Here is a 12292-nt window from a genome sequence, read left to right as displayed (position 1 = left end):
AGTGGATCCACATTTGGGATGCACCAGGCTTATAGTTTTCTCACATCAGAGACAAGTCCTTGGATATTGACGTTTTGCTGAGGATGGTTATGGAGGATAATTAGGAAATGCACAAATTTTGTTAGGTCAATCTTTCACCATCTCAGAAAAGGAACGCTCTGTTTCTATAACTAATTTGCTAGAATTCTTCATGAATCTTTTGTACTTCCACAGCCACATACAGCCAATAATTACGTTTTCGAAGAGAACATGGCAACGTTCCAGCACAGAGGTTAATGCTAAAGTTGTGGAAAAGGAGCAGAGTTGACACATTATATTAAAAATTGCCTGCAGGGTAGAAAACAAGTGGAACCTTTCCAAATTAAAAAAGAAGTTTAATTGCAGGTTGCTGCAAGGATCAAAGTTGGTGGTTACAGTCTTTTATTAGTTGGATAAGTGACTTAGATGACAGGCTTCTAAGCCAGAGTATTAGGCTCTATAAATGCAATTTAACTGGAAAGTGCAATATTTAATGGAATAAGCATTGGCCGGATTCTATTATTTAAGTACTCCATCATATGGATGGCAGTTATCATGGTAGATCAATGCAAAGAACAAAAATGGGAGTATTAAAACAAGAGGAAATGTCTGCCATATGGAAAAGTGCCATAGCTTGGTAACTTGGAAAGATGTTCCAACTACTGTACTCAGAAATCATAAACTCCGTCCAACATGTGCCTGAAGTGAGAAAACCTCTGATCATTTCTAGGTTTCATTTAGTATAAATGAAAGGGGTGGGTAATATATTGATAGGCAACCTGAATTTTTGGGTAACATGGCAGAAAAATAGGAAGGCATGTGCTCATTGAGGTTCTAATCCCATGTAACATCTCTTTGAAACTCAAAGGTCCAACTTCTCTGTTTGTGCAGCACCACTGAAGCCAGTGGAGTTATTCCCACAAAGAACATCCCCCGTAAAGTTAATAAATTCCCTACTGCTGTACTCAAGTGGAAGGAGATCGTATAATGGGCTGTGATACCGATAATACTTAGTTGTTGCAGTGGTACATAATGCAACTGACCAGTGGTCTTTGCTCTACTTTAAATGATAGTAATTAATTCCTTTTCCTGCTATGCCAGGTGTAATTGACACTGAAGTTCATGTAAAAGCTTATTATTTTCTGAGGGTAATTTGTGGTGAGTCTATAATCTGCTTCATAAAGTGATTTCTCAGGGTTAAGCTGCCGTAGAAATATGAAACGTTTCATCAGTCTCAATTGTAAAGGCCATAATGTTTTATAAAGGAGTGTATTCACTGAAAGTCAATGGATAGTTTGAATTATTATCAGATGGGTACTGGTCAGTCCTGGTCATTTTGCCTTTGAATAAAGAGCCAAGGAGATTTCTTCAAAGGCAAAGTGTGGTTCCTGTACCAGGATCTCTCACTGTCCTCCCCTTTCCTCTTTGAGCCATTCATATTCCCTTCCATATTTTATGCTTCACCCTTCTCTGAGTCACACATCTCCCTCCTCCTGACCTACCACCTTGACTCCACCCTTCCCAGATCTTCCCCTCTCTGGCACTGTTTTATCTCCTTTCTTCTCCCTATTCTTTAACCTCTCCCTTTCCTCCGGCTCCATCTCCTCCACTTTCAAACACGCCCTGGAAACCACTGGCTGGAAAAACTCTCTTGGCCCTTTGCCTCCAAATTCCCTTCCACCCACAATGCCTCTCCACAGATTCTCTCTTTGAACTCTAGAAGTCCAGCCAGTAGGGGGATGGAACCAAGGCTCTGCCCATTCTCTGCCACAGTCCAGCCACTCCCTATTCCCACCCTAACCGTTCCCTGCCCACCTGCTTCAGGGAGGACATACATGGATGAGATGAGCATCCCTACTTAGCCCTGCAGCTAGGTCTGAAGTTCCAGTTAGCCCTTGTAGGGGTTCTTACTACCTCTCCAGGGTAAGGTGACCAAACAGCAAATGTGAAAAATCGGGACAGAGGGTGGGGGGTGGGGGTAATAGGACCCTATATAAGAAAAAGACCCAAAACTCAGGACTGTCCCTATAAAATCGGGACATCTGGTCACCCTACTCCAGGGATACAGAGTTCAAGTTACAATCTAGCTCATAGTTAATGAGGTTGGGAAAAAGCAGATGGGGCAGATACAGAGGTGGTATTGTTTTATGATTTGTTTGGGATGTCACATATTGTTATCAGTTCAGGAAATATGACTTGGCAGTCCACAGGGTGATTGATCATTGCCTGCACTGATTGCACAGAGACATCATATTTACTCTGGCCAAGTGCCGTTTTTATTAGTAACGTCTCGTCTTGCCAATCTGGAGATGACAATGTGAAATAATTGTTTGTTTTGTTTTTAGGGTAGAAGAAAGTTTTAAAACCTTATTCTGGTCAATATTTGGCTTGTCTGAAGTGATATCAGTGGTGCTGAAGTATGATCATAAGTTCATTGAGAATATTGGATATGTACTCTATGGAGTTTATAATGTTACCATGGTGGTGGTGCTGCTCAATATGTTAATAGCCATGATCAACAACTCCTATCAGGAAATTGAGGTAAGATTTGATTACAGAATATATGTATACTTTTAATTTACTGTTATATGTTATAAAACAAGGACATTACAGGATGTACTATATAAGATGTCATAGGGTACGTCTATACTTACCTCCGGGTCTGGCGGTAAGCAATCGATCTTCTGGGATCGATTTATCGCGTCTTGTCTAGACATGATAAATCGATTCCGGATCGATCCTGGAAGTGCTCGCTGTCGACACCGGTACTCCTGCTCAGCGAGAGGAGTATGCAGAGTGGACGGGGGAGCCTGCCTGCCGCCTGTGGACCTGCGGTAAGTTCGAACTAAGATAGTTCGACTTCAGCTACGTGAATAACGTAGTTAAAGTTGCGTATCTTAGTTCGAAGTGGGGGGTTAATGTGGACCAGCCTATAGTGTGACACAAGCAATTTATTGTAAAATTCTATGGTGACTGAAAAGTCTCTATCCCCGAATTAGACCTAAGCAAATAATTCACAGTGAATCATGTATACAACAAATTTATCTTCCTTTTGTTTGTAGAATATCTCTGAGCAGATCACAATTTCCTTAGATTTATTCATTATATGAAAGCAGTTCTTGATTTTTTTCAAACGCATGAACAGTTCTTTGTGAGCATTCACTATCTAGGTTAGATTCACAAAAATAGATTAGATTAAATGGATTCCCCAAACTCAGGCATGGCAGCTTTGAAATTCATTCTCCATGAACATTTGTGCAAGTAAACCTCTGTTACAAGAATGTTTGTAGGATGCAAACACGAAAGGGCCACGAAGAGCAGAGGCTGACTCATTAGAGAATCTGAATGAATAGTTGCAGAAATGTATATCCAGGATTCAGTGAACTGTGCCCTGTATTGTTCATATTAGCAGGTTGGATTTGCTACATACTTTGGAGAAAAAACTTTCTGCTAATATAAATAAAGCAGGGGAAGTTATTAATATTGGACACTGTTGTCAGGGCTGATTCACCTCTTTCTTGTCCCAGTTTCTTCAATGTCAAATTCCTACAGTTGGATTTGTATTAATTAGCTGTTCTGATCTAAACTCAGAACCCAGCTCTGCAAAAGACCAGAGCTGAAAATATACCCCTGCGTCTTATGTCTGCTGCAATCAGGACGAATGTCAGCAAACACTTACATAGAGCCTACCCAAGAAGCTTTCCCTGCATTCAGAAGGCACAGTCGTATTCCCCAAGAGATCCTTAACATTTAAGATCAAGCTTCTCAGTTAGTTTCTCTTCCTCTGAGATGAGACTTACTTTCAAAGGGCCTCAACCTCCTATTTTACTTGGAGGAAACTCTTCCCACCGTTTTTGCAGTGCCATCTTACAGCTTCTTAATTGCAGGAAGACGTGCTCTCCAGCATCAATATTTCTAAGGTTGCTACTATCGAATAAAGAGAACAAACCAAAAACCCCTCATGTAAAGCTATCTGTGCTGCACAACAAAGTCCGAGCTCTAGGCTAAACATTTCATGGAAAGGCTCTTCCAAAGTGCGTGCATGCTGTTTTCATTTATTCAGTTTAGGCACACAAATACCTCAATGCACACATAGAAGCCCTGGTTTGTGTGCACACATGTCCGTGCAAACGTGGTTTGCATGCATGCATAACTGTTTATACACCCCTAAACTAAGCATGTGTAGTTTTGCACCCACACTTTTGAACATTAGGTCCCATAGAGTTGGGAACAGTCATTAATAGTGCAAGCCCAGGTAGATAAGGCAAACAACGCATTCAACGCCCAGGGTATAAGTCTAGGACAGAGCTGTTTAGCTAAAAAGAATAATTTTGCATCTAAGCAAGGTTCAAGCAGGGGCTCTTTCAGAAGGGAGTCTTTATTAGGGAGCATGAGTAACTTTTTAGTTGACTCCGTATTGAAAAAGGGAAGAAATGAAATCATGCATGAATATTACATTTGCTTTTTGTTAGAATATAATATTTGCGTGGCGTTGTTAATATAAGTACTTATATAGCCGGGGGAAAGAGAGCAGCTGTTTGTAGGCTAGGAATTACTAGGCCATATTAGTTTTGCATTTGGCTCAGAATACGAGTATAATGAAAGTTCAGAGATAGTAACTGGTGGGTTTGCTCTGCACCTTGTGGTCTGGAAGTGTGTACCAATTTATGAGCATTGAATATTCTCTGTGTACAAACACCAGAATTAGTTTTAGTGTACCACTTATGGAGTATTTCAGAATATGATTGGAAATAGTGTGGGAGAGTCATAATCAGTATTTGTAATAGCTGCAGATTTCCCTGCAGAAAACTGCAGGGAAGCCGTGCAGGGGATGACCATGGGCACAGGTTTTTTTTTTTTGGGGGGGGGGGAGGGGGGGTGATGCATGGGGGGGGGATGACACACGGGGTTATGTGCCACTCAGGAACGGCGCCAGGGTTTTTGGTGCCCTAGGCGGGGGTCCTTCCGCGCTCCCGGTCGGCGGCGGCAATTCTGCGGCGGGGGGGGTCCTTCTGCGCTCCCGGTCTTCGGGGCACTTTGGCGGCGGGTCCCGGAGCGAGTGAAGGACCCGCCTCAGAATTGCCGCCGAAGACCTGGAGCACGGAAGGACCCCCCCGCCGCCAAATTGCTGCCAAGGGCGGCAAAATGCCGCCTCCCCAAATCCTGGTGTCCTAGGCAACCGCCTAGGTCGCCTAAATGGAAGCGCCGGCCCTGGTGCCACTGCCCCCCATCATTTCTGCAAGCGCAGAGCTGCCCAGCTGAAGAAGGCTGTGTCTCTGCGCTGCTGACTCTGCAGCTGAACGCTGCCTCCTGGGTCCTAGTGCCAGTCCTGCTCCCCTTCTGTGTGCTGGGAGCCTTCCTGTTTTCTATTCTGTGCAACAGTGAGTGCCTGCAGTGGGGCTGGGTAAGGAGAGGTGGGGGAAATGAGGGAAGGGGGGTGAGGGGGTGGAGGGAAGAGGCAGTGGGGAAGGAAGGGGATGGAATAGGGCAGGGGGAGGGGAATGTGGGAGTGAAGGGAGGGGAATGGAGAAGAAAAGAGGGTAGGGGAATCCTGGGGGGAAGCAGGAGTCCAGCATGCAGCATCCCCTCAGCAGGAGCTGGGGCTCCCCCCATTAAGCAGGCCTATCGAACCCTCACCCTGACAAGCCCTACCCCCTCACACCCAGGTAGGGTGACCAGACGTCCCGATAAAATCGGCACCATCCCGATTTTGAGCTATTTCTCCCGATATTTTGTGCCGCCAGCAGCACTCGGTGCTTTTTTTTTTTTTTTTTGTCCCCCTCCTCCCGCCGGTGTCCTGATATTTTCTTCATCTCATCTGGTCACCCTACACCCACACCCCCACCCCACTGATCCCCAACCAGCTGGACCCCCACCCCATCAAGCCCCACTCCCCAAGCCGCAACCACCTTCACCTGGAACCCCTACAGAGTCCCATTGCCCCTGCATCCAGAACACCCCAACGAGCCCCTGTGCATCCAGATCTCCCATGGAGCCTCCTGCACCCAGATTGCCCCACACAGAAACCTCTCACCCCACACCTGGATCCCCACACACTAAGCCCCTCCACCCTTCGATCCTGTTGGGCTGAACCTGCCCACCCCCAGCTGTACCTGGTGCAATGGGGCAGGCCCAGCCCTTGCTCTGTGTCAGGGTCCGGCGTAACCTCACTGCCAAGTCTCTGTACCGCGGGAGGTGGGGGCTGCAGGGTGATCTCCCACCTCAATGCAGCCAGTGGCCCATGCTCCCCACTGCCATTCTGGAGCCACATTTATTTATTGACAAATAAAATTTCCAGAATTTTAAAATATTGTGCCCATAATTAATTTTTTGGCACAGACAACGTGGCCCTATATTTTCTCCAATACTTCTGCATTCGTGCAGAATTCCCTCAGGAGTAAGTCAATAGGGGCTAAATGGGGCAAAGGGAGCACTGCTCCATTGAAGTCAATGAAGTTGCGTCTTCATAAGCAAGGGCAGAATTTGGCCCAAGGCCTCCATTTTGTAATATGCCCATTTCTGACAGGCTGCCAAACACAGGGGCATCATCAGAGATGTGTCCTGATGAGCGAGTTGCATTATACATTTTACCATAGTACAGAAGTGAGTACAGATTACTGGCAAACCTATTTTCCCATTGATGCTACTGGCTTCTATATATACCACAATGAAAACAGCTGTAACCCAGTTTTTTGTCACCCAGTAAACAATCTTGAAATAAGGGTCAGACCATACAAGTACTGAGTAAAATCATAAATGCCACTCGGATCAATAAAGACTGCACTGACCTTACATTTATCTTCAGAAATGTTCTTGGTGTCTTGGCTCACCTTGACAATCTAATAATGGTGAATCATCTTAACTGAGAAGTGAACTTGCTTATGTGACGTGCTGACTGATGGAGAACCAAGATGTAATGATGATGAATACAAATAGGACAAACAAGGAAATCAGCTGGTATTTTCTTATAGTTTTCAATTATCAGAAGAGATAAGTGGCCCAAGCTGCTGTTCAGAATATTTTAGTGAATCAGATGATAACCGTTACCTAGGAGTTAAATATTGCTGTGATTAACTTGACACACAGTTTATTTTGAATGGAAATTACATACCCACTTCCCCGTGCTTTGCATTGAAAATATATCCTTAGATAACTCTATTTATCAGCGAGGCCCAAATATCAGACACATTTTTTGTATGTGTTTCTTTGCCATCCGAAGAAACAGGGCCATGTTCAGCACAGCAAATAAAAGGACCGGGGGGTACTTCACATCTCAGACTCTCTCTGCCACCTGGTGGAATTCCTAATCCACACAAACATGGCGATTTGGGGCAGGGCCACATGGAGATTTTGAGGGCCTGGGAGCAAAATCTAAAACTGAACCCCGCCCATCCTTCAAAAAATGACCATGGAGATGAGAGTTTAAGAATGGGGGGAGGGGGAGCGTCAGAGATGGCCCAGGCCTGTGGGGTCTCTGCCCTCCCTGCAGGGATAGGGTGGCTCTGCCCTGTGTGCAGCTAAGGGATTGCTTCCAGTCCCTCCTCTGCCTGTGCCGATGGGAGCATTATCCCTGACCTCACTCCTACCTCCGGGGTCTTGGCCTGCCACGTAGTCTGGCTGGCAAGTGTCAAACCGGAGTGGCGCTGTCACCCTGTGCAACAGGTTGCTACACGACTCATTCAAATTTGCCCCAGCTGCCCCTCCATCATTTGGGGGGGCCTAGAGCAAACCACCCTTCCCTCCTCCCCCCTTGGGCAGCCCTGATTTGGGTTCCTTTGTACTACAGTATCATCACGTTTGTCATAGTCACTCTTAAAATCTGCAAAGAGCAGCTCTTTACTTAGCACAGCCCCTCTGGGCTTGCCCAAGGCAAGCTCCTTTTCAGGTCACTTGCTACAGAATTTGGGGGTGCCATTTGAACCTCAAGTACAGTGATGTGCTAGAGGTTGAAAGCAAATCTAGCCACCTGATGCAACTGGTCCAAGAAGTCCAGCCACTACTGACTTGCCCATGGTCTAGTCCAGGGGTCGGCAACCTTTGGCACGCGGCTCGCCAGGGTAAGCACCCTGGCGGACCGGGCCAGTTTGTTTACCTGCCGCTTCTGCAGGTTCGGCTGATTGCGGCTCCCACTGGCCGTGGTTCACTGCTCCAGGCCAATGGGGACTGTGGGAAGCAGCGCGGGCCGAGGGATGTGCTGGCCACGGCTTCTCGCAGCCCCCATTGGCGTGGAGCGGCGAACCGCGGCCAGTGGGAGCTGCGATCGGCCGAACCTGAGAACGACTCCTGGTCTAGTCCCTGTGTCAGTGTGTGGCAATGACACCATAGGGAAGAAGCCTTTAAAAGCTGTTGCACTTTGTTGGTCATCTGTGCTTCCTATCAGAGTCTCATTTTCCTCTGCTCTTCACCTGCTTTTTTCCCCACGAGGTTTCGTTCTCTCTCTCTATCTGCCATTCTCCTACGGTTTTTTTGCAGTCCCTTCTTAGGGGGCTTGTGAACTCATTAACTTTGGAGTTCAAGTTCAAACCCAGGATGTTTGACAGGTGGAGAAGGAAAGAAGGACAGGTGGTCCCATTCCTAATTGGCACCTCTAGTCACTTGTCCATTATCCAAGCTAGAATAGGGTTACCATACGTCCGGATTTTCCTGGACATGTCCGGCTTTTTGGTCCTCAAATCCCCGTCCGGGGGGAATTGCCAAAAAGCCGAACATGTCCAGGAAAATGCCGGCATCCCTGCCCCAGTCCCCTGCTTACCTGAGCAGCTCCAGCAGGCTGCGAGCTGCAGGCGGATTCCCCGCTGCGGTGGCGGCGGCGGCTGCTCCCCCCCCGACACCTCAGCTCTGGGTAGATGAAGAGCCGAGCTGCCCAAGCGCTACCGGCTTCACGGTTTGCCGAGCAGCCCCCAGACCTCCAGACCCACTGCGCCCCCGGCTGGGCGCTTCCCCAGTGCAGCTGGAGCCTGGGAGGGGAAGCGCCCGGCCAGCGGCGCAGGGTCTGGAGGCTGCCCGGCAAACCGTGAAGCCGGTAGTGCTCAGGCAGCTCGGCGCTTGAGCTGCACAGATCTGAGGTGTCTGGGGGGAGCAGCAGCCGTCGCTGTGGGGGAATCCGCCTGCAGCTCCCCCCAGACACCTCAGCTGTGTGCAGCTGAAGAGTGGAGCTGCCCGAGCACTACCGGCTTCACCGTTTGCCGGGCAGCCCCAGACCCCCAGACCCTGCGCCCACAGCTGGGCGCTTCCCCTCCCAGGCTCTGGCTGCGCTGGGGAAGTGCCCGGCCGGGGGCGCAGGGTCTGGAGGACTGGGGGCTGTCCGGCAAACCATGAAGCCGGTAGCACTCGGGCAGCTGTTTCACGTGGCTGGGAGGGAGGAGGGGGAATGCGGGGCGTTCAAGGGAGAGGGTGGAGTTGGGGCAGGGAAGGGGTGGAGTTGGGCTGGGGACTTTGAGGAAAGGGTGGAGTTGGGGCGTGGCCAGGGCGGGGAAGGGGTGGGGCCAGGCCCCCGTGGAGTGTCCTCTTTTTTAAAACCTTAAATATGGTAACCCTAAGCTAGAAGGAATGTGACAGTCAATTCAGCCGGCTGCAAGACTGACATTCTCTCTGCGGTCTTTGACCAGCTGCTCTGTTCAAATCGTGCTCACTGCAAGGTTGCTCTAGAGAAAGCCTAGGAACTCGTGACGTTTGGAAACCGCACCTGGCTTAGCAGACAAAGCGTAGGAAGCATGTTGGAAAGGATAATTATTTAATCTTTATTCCTCCTGGGCCTCCACCAGACAGATAGGAACAGGCCCGTCTTGGTACTGGGCTCACTTGTCTCCTTCCTCCACACGAGGAGCAGCAACTTCTGGAAGGAGCTGGCGGAGGACTGATTATTAATGTCCCCACCCCCAGCCACTCCTTCCGCCACAACATGGCGGTACTGGGGGTATGTCAGTGCCTTCCAGCTTCCCCCACTGCACTAAAAGGTATCTGCCTGGGGCACTGGACCTACCCTGACTTCTCCCATGTATGTTGCCCAGAAGCCCAGAGGAGATTTTGCAGCTTCTTGACATCATCATTCACTCAGCTCTGAAAGTGGACTCAGGGTTCTTTTGTTTGGTTTTGTTTTTTGGCTGTATCGCCACTGCTGGCTAGACTCCTTTTCCTACCACTTCAGTCCTTACCTGCCCCACCTGACTCCCCACATTGAAACGAAAGGTAGTACACCCCAAAAATATGTAATTAAAGAGGGCGGTCCTACGTTCAGAACATGATCTTGCATATTGTCTGTGCACCAACTGAAAGCAGCTGGAAAAGGTGGCGCATACAAGTAAATACCCAGATTTCAATATACAGAGGTTAAACGGATTTGGGAGTCATAAATCTGCAAGACTTTTGTATCAGAAACACTCCTGTTGAGTGGCCTTCAGTGACAAGGTTCATACCCTTTCCAGCTACCGGTAAGTCACCTTTGTGCATCTGTCTGAGTGCCAGTGCAATAATACTTCTCAATTCCGTTCAAAACACTAATTCTGCAATTCATTTTCCCTTCCCCACCGCAGGAGGATGCAGATGTGGAGTGGAAATTTGCTCGTGCCAAGCTCTGGTTATCATACTTTGATGAAGGAAGGACTCTGCCTGCTCCTTTTAATCTAGTGCCAAGCCCTAAATCATTTTATTATCTCATAATGAGAATAAAAATGTGCCTCATAAAACTCTGCAAATCTAAGGCCAAAAACTGTGAAAATGATCTTGAGATGGGTATGCTGAATTCCAAGCTACGGGTATGTCATGTGCTTCTTTTCTTTTAACATCCTGAATGTAAATAGACCATCATGTCCTTCGTGGGCATCAAAGGAAGGATTTTTACTTAGTTCACAGATGAGCAAAAACAGCTGCTTAGCATTGAACTCTGACTTATTTATTATTGGTAGTACAGTATTACCTGGTGTACAGTATTACTCCTAACTTATTTATTGTTATTATTACAGTAGCACCTGGAGCCCCTAATCAAGGTAGTGGCCTCCTTGAGTTAGACACTGTGCAGACATCTAGTGAAAGACAGTTCCACCCCAAAGAGCTTATGGGCTAAATAGACTGGGAAGGGGAACAAGTGAAGTGACTTCCCCTAGGAATCACAAAGCAGGCTAATGGCAGAACTGGGAGCAGAAGAATGCAGGTCTCCTGACTCCTACTCCAGGTTTCTATGCTGCCTCTTGAAACTGTTCTTTATATATTGCCTAAATTCTCTCTTTATTTTTTGTCATTATGTAAAAATCAACATTTAATACCACATCTGATTTTATCATTGGAAGCAGGGTCCCAACCAGGGAATATTAACTTTTCCCAGCAACTTGAAGCCGCAATTAACAACCTCCCCACTTTCAGCTGCCTAATGACAATCATACACAGTAATAGATAGGCCCTGCCTCATCCGCCACCTGTTCATTCTTTTGAAAGAGATGTGTGCTTTGGGACAGCACAATTCCACTGACTTTGGAATGGGCACATTTGTGAGAGGCAAGTTAGTTTTCCCTTCATAACAATGAGCTTCTGCATGACAAAATATGAGACACACAAAGAAACATTCCTAAAAAGCTGACACTTTCCAACAGAATTGCTCCTGAAGAAATGTCAGTGTAATTGGGGAGAACCTGATCCTGTGGAAATATATTATTTGCAGAAATGTCATTGGGACAAAACTGTTCTTAGCAAGCAGATTTAAAAAAATGCCAAAACACCCTTGGCAAATGTATTCTCTTCCTTTGCAGCACTTCTGTTGCTTTGGCGTTTTTGAATAAAACGCCCAAAGCGTTTCATCCAAAATTCAGCTGCAGTTGATTTGCCGTGACCATCAAACTCAGCAAAAATTAAAACATGTGACGAGTCCACGTCGTTTAAACTGCACTGACCCTCATTTAGCTTCCTCGGCTCAAGCTGGGTTTAAAACAAAAAACAACTTTGGGAACCGAGACCTAAAAAAATGTGTTGGATTTTTGTCTTTGGCTACAGTTGCTGCGCGGGACAGAGGCTGCAGTGCTGCTCTGAGACAGCATCACCAGGAGCTTCAGGGGCTTGTTAATATTCAGGGGGCATGTTCTAAGTTACTTCAGGGCATGCTTTTAAATTTTCCTCTCAGTGTCACTGCACATTTTTAGGCCCTGTGAACTGAAAACTGCCAGCTGCTTCTGCCATTCACAGGACATACGCTGAGGAGAAGGGAGGCTCTGTGGAGCACAGATGTAGAGCAGAAGAGAGGCAGCCACTCTGCCCTGATGGGACCAAAGAAATTCATTGCGTGGGC

The 12292-nt window shown here is 47.3% G+C and overlaps 1 protein-coding gene and 1 long non-coding RNA gene across 7 annotated transcripts in view; one reads left to right on the top strand and one right to left on the bottom strand.

Moving 5' to 3' along the window:
* The window catches only part of LOC135973197 (uncharacterized), a 133804-nt gene that overhangs the window by 32324 nt on the left and 89188 nt on the right, over positions 1 to 12292 (bottom strand). The window lies entirely within an intron of this gene.
* The window catches only part of TRPC7 (transient receptor potential cation channel subfamily C member 7), a 205694-nt gene that overhangs the window by 183774 nt on the left and 9628 nt on the right, over positions 1 to 12292 (top strand). For all 5 annotated transcript variants that reach the window (XM_065555041.1, XM_065555043.1, XM_065555039.1 and 2 more), the window contains 2 exons: positions 2364 to 2559; positions 10551 to 10772. In XM_065555041.1, the coding sequence (XP_065411113.1) occupies positions 2364 to 2559; positions 10551 to 10772 (418 nt within the window). The remainder of the gene's footprint in view (positions 1 to 2363; positions 2560 to 10550; positions 10773 to 12292) is intronic.

The sequence above is a fragment of the Chrysemys picta genome, chromosome 8 (assembly GCF_011386835.1).
Source record: "Chrysemys picta bellii isolate R12L10 chromosome 8, ASM1138683v2, whole genome shotgun sequence".
Taxonomy (NCBI): domain Eukaryota; kingdom Metazoa; phylum Chordata; order Testudines; family Emydidae; genus Chrysemys; species Chrysemys picta.
Note: the sequence above shows the minus strand (reverse complement) of the source record. Positions and strands in the feature narration are given on the sequence as shown.